The sequence below is a fragment of the Alosa alosa genome, chromosome 14 (assembly GCF_017589495.1).
Source record: "Alosa alosa isolate M-15738 ecotype Scorff River chromosome 14, AALO_Geno_1.1, whole genome shotgun sequence".
Classification (NCBI taxonomy): domain Eukaryota; kingdom Metazoa; phylum Chordata; class Actinopteri; order Clupeiformes; family Clupeidae; genus Alosa; species Alosa alosa.
Window position 1 is genome coordinate 14,032,533 of NC_063202.1, and position 15,518 is coordinate 14,048,050.

At 42.5% G+C, this 15,518-nt stretch overlaps 2 protein-coding genes across 4 annotated transcripts; one reads left to right on the forward strand and one right to left on the reverse strand.

Annotated features, from left to right (window-relative positions):
* wdr76 (WD repeat domain 76) lies at positions 1-6,864 on the forward strand. 2 transcript variants are annotated; one of them, XM_048263739.1, is made up of 15 exons: positions 1-196; positions 756-899; positions 991-1,038; positions 1,166-1,246; positions 1,424-1,473; positions 1,957-2,065; positions 2,197-2,292; positions 2,436-2,479; positions 2,631-2,784; positions 3,253-3,411; positions 3,622-3,737; positions 3,839-3,937; positions 4,261-4,413; positions 5,637-5,690; positions 6,449-6,864. In XM_048263739.1, exons 1-15 carry the CDS (start codon positions 134-136, stop codon positions 6,699-6,701), a joined length of 1,623 nt encoding a protein of 540 aa, XP_048119696.1. In that variant the 5' UTR covers positions 1-133; the 3' UTR covers positions 6,702-6,864. The 2 variants fall into 2 exon arrangements, with proteins under 2 accessions (XP_048119696.1, XP_048119695.1); XM_048263738.1 differs by having other exon boundaries at positions 2-196; positions 991-1,041.
* LOC125307676 (zinc finger protein 271-like) lies at positions 6,799-12,767 on the reverse strand. 2 transcript variants are annotated; one of them, XM_048263742.1, is made up of 3 exons: positions 12,389-12,472; positions 11,678-11,914; positions 6,799-9,025 (listed from the first exon to the last, which is right to left on the reverse strand). In XM_048263742.1, the coding sequence occupies exons 2-3, from the start codon at positions 11,901-11,903 to the stop codon at positions 8,028-8,030; spliced, it is 1,224 nt and encodes a 407-aa protein (XP_048119699.1). In that variant the 5' UTR covers positions 11,904-11,914; positions 12,389-12,472; the 3' UTR covers positions 6,799-8,027. The 2 variants fall into 2 exon arrangements, with proteins under 2 accessions (XP_048119699.1, XP_048119698.1); XM_048263741.1 differs by lacking the exon at positions 12,389-12,472 and adding an exon at positions 12,651-12,767 and having other exon boundaries at positions 6,806-9,025.
* Between the last annotated feature and the right edge of the window lie 2,751 nt (positions 12,768-15,518).

The following is a 15,518-nucleotide window of genomic DNA, read 5'->3' on the forward strand; positions in this document are numbered from 1 at the left end:
GGCCCATTACCAAACAACTCTGAGGCGGGAGATTTTTCACGAGGCATTGAAGGAATGTTGTTGTCACTGTGTAGTTCCACGAGTTGAAGAAAGCTTGACTTGACACGAACTCCAGGACAGCTTATATTAAACTATGAACAACGACACCTCTACCGAAGACAAATTCGACTGTTTTGTGAAAATGCACTTAATGCAGGTATGGTTGTGATGTGATCTAATTCTCTGAGTTAACATGTACTGTAGGCTAGCACTAGTAACGTTTGCAGTGTTTCCCATACATTGACTTATTTGTGGCGGCCCACCACAATATCAACATTGACCACCACACAATGATTTTCCTGGTTGTATTAAATTGTGCTTGAATCTGGTTAGAATCATAACCGTGCTGCACTAATTTGTTAAAATCTGTTGCATTCGAGTTAATTCTGCATACCACCACAAATAGAATTCAATTCTGTGGGAAACACTGTTGGTTGTACTAAATTGTGCTTAAATCTGGTTAGAATCATAACCGGCGCACTGCACTAATTTGTTAAAAACTGTTGCATTCGAGTTAATTCTGCAAACCTACCACCACAAATAGAATTCAATTCTGTGGGAAACACTGGTTTGGCTATGAATTAGCCTAGTTGATGGCGTCGTCGACTTCAATGTTTTAGCTAATTTGTTTGTGGCATTTGAATTCGTCGCTTTAATACACAGATGCTGATAAACTTCCTGCCATGAAATTCCTAAAATCTCCTCTCTCGCTGTAGGAGGTGACCTCTCAGGATCCTGACCGAACACAACCTGATGGAACTTCCGAAATTGTACGGCGGTCAGCTCGAACCATACTGAACCCAAAACGTCTCAGATACAACGACATTGCTACAAATCCAAAGCGCGGTACCAAAAGAACGGTAGGTGGAGTTGTGTGTACAATAGTGCTGTGTAAAGGCGTAACAAATTCGTGTGCCTGTACTTGTGAAAACATGTGATTCTGTGTTACAGAGAGATGAGTGTAAAGAATCCGTCAGTGATCCTAAAGAAACGGAGCAGGTCGTAAGTGACACTATCATACACATAACTAAGTGATGTAATCTTACTTGCAGAGAATGTACAGAATGTGTCTTTATGGTATGGTGTCTCATTTAATGACCCCGTGTTGATGTTGAATTCTTTTCAGGGTCTATCGGAGTATGAGTTGGAACGGCTTGAGACCATTCGACAGAACCAAGCCTTCCTTTCATCCCTGAACCTACCACAGGTAAGCATGCCACTTTCAATCATATGAAAGTCTCTACAGTTCATTTAGAAGTGTAATGCATTTAATACATATTTCCCTCATAACTCTTTAGCCTATGTCATATTCCCCATTAGAACGTAAACAAAACTGGCAGTTTGTCATGGGCTACATAAAATGACTAACCTCTCTCCTGCACAGGTAGCTGAGATGCTGAAACCAAAGAAGCCTTCTCAGTTAGGCCTAAAGAAGTAAGATGTTCCTATATCTCCCTCAAAAGAGTGGGCATACTGGTATGACTGTAGTATATGTGACCAGTGAGTCAAGTCAGTCAGTGCTCAGCTGTTATATATTTCCATTATATATTTTCAGTCAAATGCCTAACAATAGATAATGATTTATACAGTACTTGTATTGCTGTAGTGTAATTTCACTTAGAATGAAAGTGTCTGTCGAAAAAGTGAATGAAAGAACTGTATAATGTAAACCATGTTCTAATTGCCATGATCATTTAGATTTTGTTGGTGAAGACTGTGACTGCATGTGACATGTGATGGAGCATGGTGTTGGAGTGTTGGATAATATGTGTTAGTCATGGTTTGAACATGGGCTAACAAGACATCAGCTTTAAGTTAAACTGTTCAAGGTTAAGATATAGCTTTGTAGAATGTCCATGTCCAACGAGGATTAGAAAAAAACTACAATCATCTCATGGTCATATTTTTCCTTTGCAGGGAAAAGGTTTTGAAAGAGGTCCTTCCTGCAAGGAAATCATTGCGTCTACAGAACAAAGATGCAGAATCAACGGATGTGGTGAATCTCCCCCCTGAGCTGAAAGAGGAGGTGAGAGTTGAATGACAGCCGACTACTTCTGGGTGTGAGATCATACGTATAATCATGCTCACATGAAAATGTATCATAAACACACATAAATGCATATCCACATGTTGATATGTTCATATTTATTTCTGTAGGTGGTGCGTAGTCTGAAGGGGCCTGTCCCAATGTGTCCAGTGAATTTGGAGGAGGACGGTCCACTGCCTGAGAGTCTTCTCCATCTGTGGACTGAGGTGTGTTGCCTGATCTGTTACACAGTTTCATTGTATCGTTTATATTTGGTGTTATGCTTGGGTCTGTTAATAACTGTTTCATTGGGACATGCACATTATTGTTTTGAGTAGATTTGATTCCTGATTCAATCCTGTTTTCTTAGGAGCCTGTGAAGTATGAAAGGAAGAAGACCGTGGACCTGAAGATGTAGGTTTACATATAGAACTAAGAATTAAGTCAGGACAAAATATTTACATAACTGTGGTGTTAAAGCCCAGTAACCACATGGGGATTATGCCAACATCATTAGATGATACCAGGCAGTCATTTCATTCATTTTTGTGTGTGTGTGCGTTAGGTACAAGGAAAGCCTGCAGAGGATGCGTATAAATGAGGATCGAGTAGTGAAGGTTGTAAAGGAACGCATCTTCTCTGCCGCGTTCCACCCGTGTGCCAGCAGTCTGCTCATGGCCGCTGGGGACAAGTGGGGCCGAGTGGGCATCTGGAACCTGGTGAGGGACACTCATATGTAACCAGAGCAATGCTTAAAGGCCCACCCTGAAATACATAGACAGACATACTCCTTGTGCACAGGCATCTATGGGGGCAGCCGTGGCCTACTGGTTAGCGCTTCGGACTTGTAACCGGAGGGTTGCCGGTTCGAACCCCGACCAGTAGGGCACGGCTGAAGTGCCCTTGAGCAAGGCACCTAACCCCTCACTGCTCCCCGAGCGCCGCTGTTGTTGCAGGCAGCTCACTGCGCTGGGATTAGTGTGTGCTTCACCTCACTGTGTGCTGTGTGTGTTTCACTAATTCACGGATTGGGATAAATGCAGAGACCAAATTTCCCTCACAGGATCAAAAGAGTATATATACTTAAACTATACACACATATGTCCTGAAATACACACACAGACATACACACACGCAAGGTATGTTAACAGGACTTTGTTTTTATTTGTCTGACTTTCTCTTTCAAGGACGCCAGTTGGGGAGACAATGGAGTTCTGCTGTTCGAACCTCACACTAGGCCGATCACCTGTATGACCTTCTCCAGGTCACGACCTTCGACCCTGATCACCACTAGTTACGATGGCGCAGCACGGGCAGGAGACATAGAACGAGCTGTGTTTGAAGAGGTTTGAGCTGCTTAGATAGTTTGAAATTGAATGGCATGCAATTGAATCAGGGAGATGACAGTGAAAGTATTTTGTGAAAGGGTAACACTTATAATTATCTTTTGATAAAATTCTTTCATTTGATTTTCAAATGTCATGCTATGGATTGATATTAAAAAAAGTGATTATTGTTTAGATGACCCACTTTTCTTATTTCCTCTTTGGCTTTAGGTCTACCGCTCTGATGAAGGGCTGAAGGGCTTTGACTTCCTGTCACATGACTGCACTACTCTGCTCATTGGAGACGCAGGAGGAGATGTTGCCATCGTCGACACACGGACCCCAGGGTATGAGTTTACTTTGGCGTTTACACCTCAAATTGGTCTTCTCTCCCACATTAGTAGATTTAAGACCCGTTGTGTTTGTCTGCACACATGTGTTTTCACAGGATATCCCATGAATCTCTCCACACTCTGGACCCAAAGACTTTGCGCAATGTTCATGTCCACCCTATGCAGAGGCAGTATTTTGTGGTGACTGACAGCAGGTGACCTTAACTGAATTCATTACAGTGCCTATTATTTGTACTTAAGTGTTTTCTTAGCCTTTTGGTTTTCTATGACAAAACATTCAGTGCAGTCATATATATGCACTACATTGTACATAGTCACTCTTGGCATTACATATGAATAGGATTATTCCCTTTCATTTGTGTAGCGGACGAGTGTTGATTGAGTTCTGAAGACTCACTCCAATATCTAAAGAAACAACATGGAACAGATTCAACTATAATATGAACTAGTAGTACCTGTGTTCTTTTGGTATGACATTGTAGTGATTTGGTTATAGTGTATTGTTGTGTGTTTACAGTGGGGCTCACATCTATGATGTGCGGAACCTAAACAAGCGGTCCAGCAAGCCTGTGTCGGCTCTGAATGGGCATTCCCGCAGTGTGTCCTATGCCTACTTCTCCCCAGACACTGGAAACCGAGTACTCACTACCTGCATGGACGACAAACTCAGGTGAGTGTTTGTATGATTATTTCTCTCATCAGCTGCTTTTGCAACAAGTTCAGGTGGTGTGCGTGTGTCTGTCTGTTTAATCTTCCTTTCTGTCTTCGGCTGTTGTGAGATGCTATAGTGATTAAGTATTTTTAGAGGTTTTAATGTCTACCTATGAGCTGCACAATGCCCACTTTTTCAGAAGAAAACAACACAGTTGCAGACTTGTGTGAAACTGGTGTTTTCCCCATGTCATCAGAATACTATTAAAAGTATTCCTGTTCATTTGTGCTACATGAAAATCTGCTTTCTAGAATATCCCCATGTTACATTGCTGTGACATCAAGACAAAACACATGCAACAGCAATAGAGCCCAGTAACACTTTGCTATCAGTTTTGATGGCCATACTTTCAAAATGATTATATTAAAGCAACACCAAAGAGTTTTTTTATACCTTTAAAATAATGTTTCCAAAATCATTTAAGTGGTTCATCAACTCCTAACAGGGTGAACGGCAATTCTGCATTCGCTTCGCGGCCCTCTATCGGCTATAACCGCACTATGTAAGTTTGCCAGATCGGGTAGCGGACCTGTAGTTCGATGGAATGAGACATAAGAAACTACAAATTTGACTTGCATCTGATGTCGCAATACATCGTACTTTTATAAGTCATGCAAAGTATTCTACCTTGTCTGTGGACATCCGTAAAGCCTGTGCTGGATAAACACCACAAATTCGTTGGTGTTGCTTTAAACTCAACAAATAGCCTAGAAATCTAGACGCGCCCCTAGTGGCAGCAAATTACATTTACATTTGCTGCCAGGGCTAGTCTAGCAACTCTCCGTTGGCTTGTGAGCTCCAGAAATCGAAACTTAATCAGGACATTGAAATCGTGTATAGAGAGTCGTTTGGTGGGCTTAACATAATGATTGATGGCAGAGTTTACAACGATTTGGCTTGAATTCCCTGCTACTTGAAAACAAATATCCTATTGCGTCCTATTGCGTGCAGAGGGAATTTGAAAGACAACTGATTATCCCGCCCCTCGGACTGAGCACTACGAACGGTGAGTGCCCAGACCCTACATTTTAATGTGGGTCTGGCTCGCCAGGCTACTCAACAAACCTATTTACATGGTCATAGATGACTTTTCCTTATATTTTCAGTGGTTCCTCATTTGCCAACCCCCATAGACTGTCCTGTTACTTGTACGTCACTAATTTCTTCCTGTTGACTCCCAGGGTGTTCGACACGTCCCAGCTGGTCTCCTCAGCTCCTCTGATGACCACCATTAAGTGAGTGATTTTAGGCATCCGGAGACACTCAAGTCTCTGCTAAACCTACAGACACTGTATGCACATAGGGACTCTGGTGTTCTTTGTTTGGATTTCTGAAATAAATAAATGTATTCTGAATATAACAATAATTTAACGGCATAAGCTCAGTTGTATGTTTGTTAGCATATTAGTCTTAATTAATATATGTGTATGTTGGAAGACTGTACACTACCAGTCAAAAGTTTGGGGTCACTTAGAAATATTCATTCCACTCCATTATAGACAAAATACCAGCTGAGATCAATTACATTGTTTTTTTAAATTAGGGCAGCAGATTTCAGATTACATTATGTGCTTACATAATTGCAAAAGGGTTCTCGACTGTTGTAGAAAGAAATGGCTGATCTTTAATGCAATATCTACATTGCCCATTATCAGCAACCATTCATCCAATGTTCCAAAGGCCCATTCTGTTAAGTAATCTGATATCATTTTAAAAGGCTGACTGAGAAAATATTGGAGAACCCTTTTCCAATTATGTAAGCACATAATGTAATCTGAAAACTGCTGCCCTGATTAAAAAAACAATGCAACTCAGATCTCAGTTGGTATTCTATAATGGAATGTTTTTTACCGGTAGTGTATGTGAGAGAACTACATCTGTATTGGCCACAAACATGGTGTGTATGTGTCTTAACATTATTATATATATATATATATATATATATATACACTGGTGTTACTTTGTATAACGTCTGTATTTGTGATGGCGACAGGCACAACACACAGACGGGTCGCTGGCTGTCCAAGCTGCAGGCTGTGTGGGACCCGAAGCAGGAGGACTGTTTTGTGGTGGGCAGCCTGGAGCGGCCGCGCAGAGTCAAGGTGTTCCACGAGAGCGGACAGCTGACACACGTGTTCGAGAGCCCAGACTGCCTGACGACAGTTTGTTCAATCACAGCCCTTCACCCGAGCCAGGGAGCCCTACTTGGGGGAAACGCCAGTGGCAGGCTCCACGTTTTCACCTAGGCCTCCTCCCCAACAACCAACATGTCACATCCTGCAGTAACTTACACCACTTCCTTTATTCTGTTTGCATCATGGTCAGTTTCATAAAATCAGTTGTGTACCATGCTTGTATGTTGTATTTGTATTTTATTGTTGAAAAATAAACAAAAACCTATTAATTTTACAAGGATGTTAGTTTTATGGAGTTAGAAGTGAAACAAAAAATGCACACAGTACATAGAAGACCAAACATTTAACACTGTTACAGGAATGCACAACACGGTTTGATTCCTAATACAGGATATGAAAATATTATCTTAAATGTGGCTGCATTTTATGTTTTTTATCATTTGTAGTCAATCAGTTCTCAATAACTAAACAAGGATAAACATGTTGAACATATGTCCAATTACATATCAGTAGACATAATACTCAAGGGAAGATAGCTTGACTAAACTATCTCTAAAAGTCTTGAAAGAGATTTGTTTGTTGGTCATAATCAGACAGTAACGTCTCTTCTTACTGTTGTGCCTGACACGACAGGACAGCTTGCCCTTCTGAAACTAGTCGGTCAGACACAGGAAAGAACTAAGATGGTCGTTACCATGGGCAGAGCCTGCAATCAATTAGGATCTGGGTCACTTTTTTTTCTTCCTTTTTTGGATTTTTGGAAAAACAAAAAATATGGATAGGCTACAAAATACATACAGGGGCAGAACAGGAATAAGGTATATGTGAAAAAATACCATAATTTCATTAGTGTCTATTCACTAATTGATCCCTGAACTAGGAAAGGAAAAACACAATTGCCTACTGGGTAAAATCTCATGCAGGCTAAGCATAAGGTTGGAATATGCAAGTTTAATGTTAGACAAAAACAAGGCTTCCAAACTGACTTTCAAAGTGGACTCATTTTGTTGCTCTGTGAAGTGAGTCCTAAACTTTGTGTTTTGTTCATATGTTAACACCAGCCAACATAAAGTAAGTCCTTGTATCTAGAAAATTAAAGGGTTGTAAACATGATCAGAGTACTGTGGTTTTAGAATGATTAACTTTCAGCCGTGTATTGCCCTCTGAATTAATATATGAGATCTAGCCTAGCTAAACTACCATCTCACTAATATTTACATGCTGGATAGGATAATGTTTAACCTGATAATTTGGTTTAATTGGGCGGGTACGTGAAACCATGTGTTTGTGCAGAACAACAGTGGTCTGAAAAGCATAAAGCAAACGATTCTCTGAGAAACGATCTGCCCAATCTCCCTCCCCCCCCCCATTCGAATGTCTCAATGTTCACATCTCTTTTAAAAACTCATGCTCCTTGATGTCAGTGGCCCCTGTGACCTAAGCTGATTTCTTCGACCTGGCCTTTGTCTTGGCACCCTTCTTCTCGTGAAGAAGCTGGTGGTTGAGTAGCGAGCCCAGCTTGTGCAAGTTCTTGCCGCAGATGCTGCAGACATACTGCCCTTGGTCATGCACTTCGCTCTCGTGGGCGTTCAGTGCCCGCGCCGAGTCAAACGACTCGCTGCACATACTACACTTGTGCAGCCGCACCGCCATGTGGACGACAATGTGCTTCTCCAGGAAGTGGAGCTCCCGGAAAATCTTCTTGCAGATATTGCATCGGTACGTCCCGTTCCGGTCGGGACCGCCGGCCTTCTGCGCAGGAACAGGCTTTCTGCTCTCCTCGATTACTTGTTGCAAGTATGAGGCCTGCTGTACAGGACTAGCTTGCAGGAAGGCCTTTCGGTTCAGTTTTGCCAGCTTGATTTTCTCCCTATTCCTGTATCCCGTCCCCTGCTTGCCTTTGCGGCTCTCCGTCTTCTGTGCTTTGACGATCTGTGGCTCAGGCAACTCGGGCAGCAGAAGCTGCGCTGGCGACGGCGTCTTGTGTTTCTTTTTGCTCTGCCGTTTAACACTTCTGGGTGGCGACTGACTGAAATGCTCCATGGGTGGCAACTGACTAAAATGCCCACTAGGTGGCGACGGAGTGCGCTGTGGACTCGTTGGCAACTGAGGTTTCCGTTGCTTACCCTGCTTCTTCCGAGGCATCATCATCTCAGAGCCCTTGTGGTGGACTCGGAAGTGGCCCTGCAGAGCCCTATCCGAGGCAAAGCGCAAGGGACAGCAGGGGCACTGGTGGGTCTTCTCTGGGTTGTGCATGGCCATGTGGGCGCTCTGAGCCGCCTGGGATGGGAAGGTCATGTTACAGATGTTGCAGTCAAGCGATGAATCTCTCGTGTGCATTTTCTGGTGCACTTTCAGGCCTGAGATGGACATGCACATCTTTCCACAGATGGGGCAGAACAACTTTTGCTGTGGCTGCCTTCGTCTCTTTTTAACTGGAGAGAAGACAAGAGAAACAACTGTTTGTAACAACAGACAAACAATGTATTAATGCATTTTTAATTCACAGGTTGCACTGAACACATAACAAAACGACTCAAATGAACACCAATCAGTTGTCTCCAGAGCCGGACAGTAACGGAGTACATTTACTTGAGTACAGTACTTGAGTACAATTTTGAGGGATCTGTACTTTACTCGAGCATAATTTTTGGAGAGTACTCATGACTTTACTCAAGTACATTTGAGAGGCAAATATTGTACTCCACTACATTTCTATCCATAACCGTGAGTACCCGTTACTTCTTCTAAAAAAAAAAGTAAAAAAGAAAAATCTCAGAAACCCTCAATTTGTTGTTTCCCTCTCAAACGTGATTGGATTGTGCAGGCACCACTGATTGGGACAGCCTTTCAGCAATCACCTTCAGCTTTACGCCCGTGGTCAGATTTAGGGGCCATTTATACGAGAACGATTGCGAAGGAAGACGACAAAATATTTTATCATAAGTGCCTTTCGTTTACACGGCGACCCCGCCATCAGGGCTTGAAGACGCAAAAATCTGAAGACTTCTTCCAGAGTGTAGAGTTTTGAAGACGACCCGGGTTGCGTCTCCGTCTAAACGGCTAAACCAAATTCCTTGATTACCTCTCTGGCTAAACTGTCAAATTAGAATGTCTGCGCGTGACGTACCGGGGTTCTATCACACCACCACCCAGCGGTCTGGAATGCATATCCAATCGAATATCACATACTCTTGAGTCTTCATATAAACAAAGATTTCCCCTGAGAATGCTCGTCTAAACGCGAATAAAAAAATGAAGACGAGACGCCACTTCTGCGTCTTCTCTTTTCATCGTCACCGTATAAACGTAGCCTTAGATAAGAGATAAAACCATGGATGAAACAATGGATGAATACGCAGCAGGTCCATCCCGGTGTTGCACCAAATTCTGAGACCTGTCGATTTTTGTGACTCTAGAGGGCGCTGTTGAGTCTATGAATGAGTCTATGATTGGAGTCTATGAATGTACTGAGCTGTACTGAGCTGTACCAAAGTCCTTTTAGGCAAGTCCCTCCACTCGGCGGCCATATACCAACGTTTTATGGGCACTCATCGGGCACAGTCTTTGGGGTCGAACTGCGCGTGCGCAAGGCTTCACGACACCAATCTTGCTCCAGCGGCGAGATCACAACACATGATTGACACGATGTCTTCACAACACACCATATGATTGGCTCAATGTATTCACATTTTGAATTGATTTTCATCACGTTTTGCCGAGGAAGGGGTGGGATATGTGTAGACAACGGCCATATTGGCGTGACAAACTAGCCCCATGCCTTTATATGGAGTATTTTTTGAGTGCTGTGTCTCCTCATTAGAAAGTCTCTGGCTGTACTGACACACTGATGAGGCAATTGTGTTATGTGCATAATTCTTCTAATAAACTTTGTACATTTTTGAAACATGGAACATTGACTGGGTGTGGGTGTATTATTCTAGTGTAGAGCTAAAGCCTACCCCTCACCACTCCTGTGAACAGATGGACTTCAGCAGGACAGGTCACATATTTTGATAGGCTACTGTCAAATTATGTCACTGTAACTGCAGAAAAAAATGCTGTGGAGGTCACTAACTGCCTCCTTAAGTTTGTATATCAGTTTGAGGTGCCAAAAAGTATATTAACAGACAATGACAAGGAGTTTGTCAATAATGTAAATAAAGTGTTTGCTGATGTCAATGACAATGTACAATATCAGTCCATTTCTGCAGAGTTATAGTGGGGTAACATAATTTGACAGTAGGCCTATCAACATATGTGACCTGTCCTGCTGAAGTCCACCTCTTCGCTGGAGTGGTGGGGTAGGCTTTAGCTCTACTCTATAGAGATATAGAGAGGAAGATACACAGGCAGGCCTGTGGAGTAATACACCCACACCATGTTCCATGTTTCAAAAATGTACAAAGTTTATAATAAGAATTATACACATAACAGAATTGCCTCATCAGTGTGTCAGTACATTCATAGACTCCAATAAAACAGCACCCTCTAGAGTCACAAAATTCGACAGGTCACAGAATTGGGTGCAACACCGGGAATGTGCCAACCCGTGGCCCCACCTCGCCAGACTATTTCAATTTTCTTTCAAGTTAATGATAGTTTTCGCTTCAAGTGTTTCAATTACAAAATAGTATTTTGTATTTGAAATACATGTATTAGAAATACTGCCCATCCCTGGCAACATGGTAAAAAGATGAAAATGACTTGGTTTTACTTTCAATTCCTTTTACATTCTCCAAGGTATTAACATTAACATTTTTCATAACTCCATGTAGGACGTTTCTGTACATAAATGTAAGCACTGTGGCAGTAGTAATGCAATAATTAGAAAATGTAGGCCAACTCTTGATACTCAAGTACTTTTAAAAACAAGTACTTAAGTAAGTATAAGTATTTCAGTATAAGTATACTTCAGTACTTTTACTTAAGTAGACATCTGACTGTTGTACTTTTACTTGTACTTGAGTAAAATTTAGCAAAGGGTATCTGTACTTTTACTCAAATAATGAAGCTGTGTACTCTGTCTGCCTCTGGGTGTCTCTCAGTTACTTATTCCCCTGACTATGATTACTGTATTCACTCACCTGGTTGTCCAGCTGAATGCAACTCAGAATCAGCATGGTATTCTGCATGTGGAGCCCCAAACCCAAAGTCATGATCAACTACAAGGGTATCGCTGTCTGATTCCTCCTCAATGACGACCTCGGTCACGGTATTTGAAGCACCTGATTGTAAATTGTCCATAGAAAACACTTCGACGATCTTAAACTCAGTATCCTGTGCAGGATACACCTCACTGTGGTCTACCATCACCTCCAATTCTGAGGAAAAAACAAAGTCGACAGAAAGAAAACTGTTTTATAGATATATAACGTCACTGTAATGCATACAAATGTGAACATTAAAAAGAAAAGGTACCAATCAAACACCACTTTCTTGTCAAACTTCCTGGACTATTGTTAGGATAACATTACATTGGAAGCAACTAGGACGCAGGCCGTCTGCATATGCCATACTATGTACGGCGTTTCCGTTTTGTCTCGAATTAACGCATAACATGGGCGTTTAGCGGCATGCTGCCTGTTTTCTTGTAATGTTCAGCTCTATATATCAGATAAATAGGACTGTTAAAAAAGCAGCGAGGACAGCTATCGTTAACGTTAGTCCACTTGCGAGGAATGGTGGCTAGCTGGCTAGTTAGCGAGCGAGTTTCAGTTAACTTTTTTCTTTTAAAATACTTCAAGACTTTGAGCGATCGAGTTATTGTTTTAGAGGGGTGTGTATAAATTACAAACCTTTTTCAGTTGTTACATAGTACCTGTCTGATTAGGAATGTTTCGTCAACTGTAACCGAGCATTTCACAAAGGAATGAGGAAAATGTTCAGGATGTGTTGCTAGCTAAAATGCCTGGCCACCGCCAAGACTGGGGCCATCTTGGTGCATATTAGGCTATATACAGCCACGTTTCGTTGTAGAAAAATATGGAATACACGCACGTGTAAACAAATAGCAAGATGAAGTATTGCAAAATATATTTTTAATTAATTAGTACTTACCCATTTCAGCTCTGATTTTAATATCTGAAGTTTGTCCAGTTTCGCGCTGCATACGAAGGTCTTCCTCTCGGAAAATCACTGTTGTGAATGCTGACTGATTTTCGGTTCTATCGCCACCTTGAGGCAAGGAGTGTATGAACAGAAATGTATTTGAAAGCGTAACATTTGAAAGTAAAATGCGTAATGCATCCTCCTCAAAACACTCAAGGTAATTAGAGAAGTATTAGTGCTTTAAGTATAGTCTGAGTAGTGTAGTCCTATTTTTACCTTCCTCTGCAGGTACCCAATATCACAGCCAACGTATACTGAAATTCTCTCTCTGATATCTCAGGGCCTGTGGTGAACAAGTCGTCACCCGAGTGCTATTCAGATAATAACTCTTGTATCCACTCCAAGATGAAAATGTGCTTACCATTTAATGTTATCTGGTATCAGCTCTCTGGAGTTTGTATTACCCCCACTGGCCGCGTGGTGGCAGTGCAGTAAGCAGCAATCTTTATTGGGTGGATTGAGGAGAATTTGCTTGGTTGCCCTATGGGTTGCCCACACTAGAGGGTGGTCAGAGAATGTCTAATAAGGGGAGAACTGCCACTCTCGGAAAACTTCCGGTTTCTGAACTGGTTGCAGTTCCTTCTGTGGTTCCACATGAGGGCGCTCGTCCACGAGTGCAGAATGCATGGAGGTCTATGGAGCTGTACCCCTCAAAATCCACTTTTCTCGGGATATAATTTTTTTTCAAGTAATTTGAGTATTGTATGCGAAAGGGGAGGCAAAGAAAATACACTTGGTTGAGTATTATATTTTTTAAAGTCACTTAATTGTTCTAAAAAGCCTTTCAAATGTGTCAATGACATCATTCATTAGCACAATGCTAGCGTGTTATGTGCAACAACGACCCAACCTGTAAGAAATCAAAAGGACATAAGTACTCGTTCATTCAACTTTTGACCTATAACCCATGTTGAAGTTATACAAACTACAATCAAATCTGAGATTTGTCAACGACAATCAGGTGAATGAGACAAATTTAGCCGTCTAGCTCCATTGACTCCCATTCATTCTGCACTCATGGCGATTGCCCCCAGTGGAACTCTGGTGGAACTGCATCCAAAATTCGGTACAATGGGACTTAATACAGAGTGGCGAGGCTCTCCGTAGACGGGCTCTGGGGTGGTATAGCCATTGGGTTGTTGTTATGTTGAATGTTTGCTGCCTGCAGTTAATTCACTGACCATCTGCTTAGATGCTGGATGTAGTAAGATGAGATAGACTTTTGTGAGTCGTGGAATGGAGTCATTGATTAAAGATGATGGGTTCCTGAAGGTTGTTATATTGTATTATAGTTATATATATATATATAGGGCTTTTATGCCTTTAATGCGACAGGATAGTGGAGAGTGACATGAAGTGAGTGGGAGAGAGAGTCAGGGTGGGATCCGGGAAGGACCACGGGGCAGGAATCGAACTCGGGTCGCCGGCGTACGGTGCAGGTGGCCCAGCCAGTTGTGCCACAGCTGGGGCCTGTTTTATTTATGGGTGGTGGTAGTGTAGCGTAGCCTGGCGAGCCAGACCCACATTAAAATGTAGGGTCTGGACACTCACCGTTCGCAGTGCTCAGTCCGAGGGGCGGGATAATCAGTTGTTTTTCAAATTCCCTCTGCACGCAATAGGACAGCGGCAGCGCTATGAGTCTCATGCGTTTCCCACCAGCGGAGCTAGTTGGCTAGTTCAAACGTTTGCCAACTTAATAAAAGCTTAACTCGTGTCACACTGTTCGCCAGCAGCAACATCCATCTGATTTGTTTTCAAGTAGCAGGGAATTCAAGCCAAACCGTTGCAACTCTGCCATCAATCATTATGTTAAGCCCACCTAACGACTCTATACACGATTTCATTGGCCTGAATAAGTTTCGATTTCTGGAGCTCACAAGCCAACGGAGAGTTGCTAGACTAGCCCTGCCAGCAAATTAATTTGCCGCTAGGGGCGCGTCTAGATTTCTAGGCTAAGTGTAGTGCAGTAGCCTGAAAAGTTGTGGGTTCAATTCCCAGCTTCCACCATTGTGCCCTTGAGCAAGGCCCTTAACCCCAAGTTGCTCCAGGGACAATTTGATCCCTTGCAATGTAGTTGACATATGGAAGTCACTTTGGCTAAATTAATAAATGTAAATATATATTCTCTGGGCTTTATTTGGGCTTTATTTGCACCCACAACCCTAAAGGGTTAAGTAAAAGACACTAGACCACAAGGCCTTTACGTTTAGAAAATATTGGATTGTAACTGTGTGCAGTAGGGACTCAAGCCGCTTTGTCATGTAACCTGTGACTTCAGTGGGAGTAATGAGAGTGATTCAGTGATCTGAGTATTGCAGTAACTTTGTGTTGGTGACCGTTTTGAATTGAGTCAGCTGCACTCCACACGTGCATCTTCCCCTTCCATCGTGCCCCTCTTCCACCACCTTACCCAGCTCTTCAGAGAGCACCTCCTCTCCTAGCCCTACCAATAACTGGACATGCTAGTCCTTCTAGAAATGTCACTCAATTCAATGCGAGTAGTACGTATTGCTGCACTAACATGTCTAACTTGTCGTACTCTATACCTTGATTGCTCCCTTTTTGTAAGCCACTTTGGATAAAAGCTGTTGGGCTTTTCTGCAATCCCCAATGGCCTCGCAGTGTCCGTGCAACAGCCTCTGAGTGGTGCATGGACGTACGTTTCCTTGACTGCCCACACCTGAGACCCACCTGTGTGTGGAAAAAGCCATGCAGAGGGCTGTACTATCAAGCAAGGTAACTGGCTCACCCAGGTAACTTTGGGAATTAACCGCTGATCTCTAAAAGAACACTGCACTAAACAGTTATTGTTTCTAA

Excerpts from the sequence above, each read along its gene's own strand:
- LOC125307676 (XM_048263741.1), bottom strand. The coding sequence starts at position 12,702 with ATGCAGCGCGAAACTGGACAAACTTCAGATATTAAAATCAGAGCTGAA. Across the intron at positions 11,915-12,650 it reads TAAAATCAGAGCTGAAATGG|AATTGGAGGTGATGGTAGAC; the intron begins GTAAGTACTAAT and ends TTTTTTCCTCAG. Across the intron at positions 9,026-11,677 it reads GCATTCAGCTGGACAACCAG|TTAAAAAGAGACGAAGGCAG; the intron begins GTGAGTGAATAC and ends TCTTCTCTCCAG.
- wdr76 (XM_048263738.1), top strand. The coding sequence starts at position 134 with ATGAACAACGACACCTCTACCGAAGACAAATTCGACTGTTTTGTGAAA. Across the intron at positions 1,042-1,165 it reads CTAAAGAAACGGAGCAGGTC|GGTCTATCGGAGTATGAGTT; the intron begins GTAAGTGACACT and ends AATTCTTTTCAG. Across the intron at positions 4,414-5,636 it reads TGCATGGACGACAAACTCAG|GGTGTTCGACACGTCCCAGC; the intron begins GTGAGTGTTTGT and ends GTTGACTCCCAG.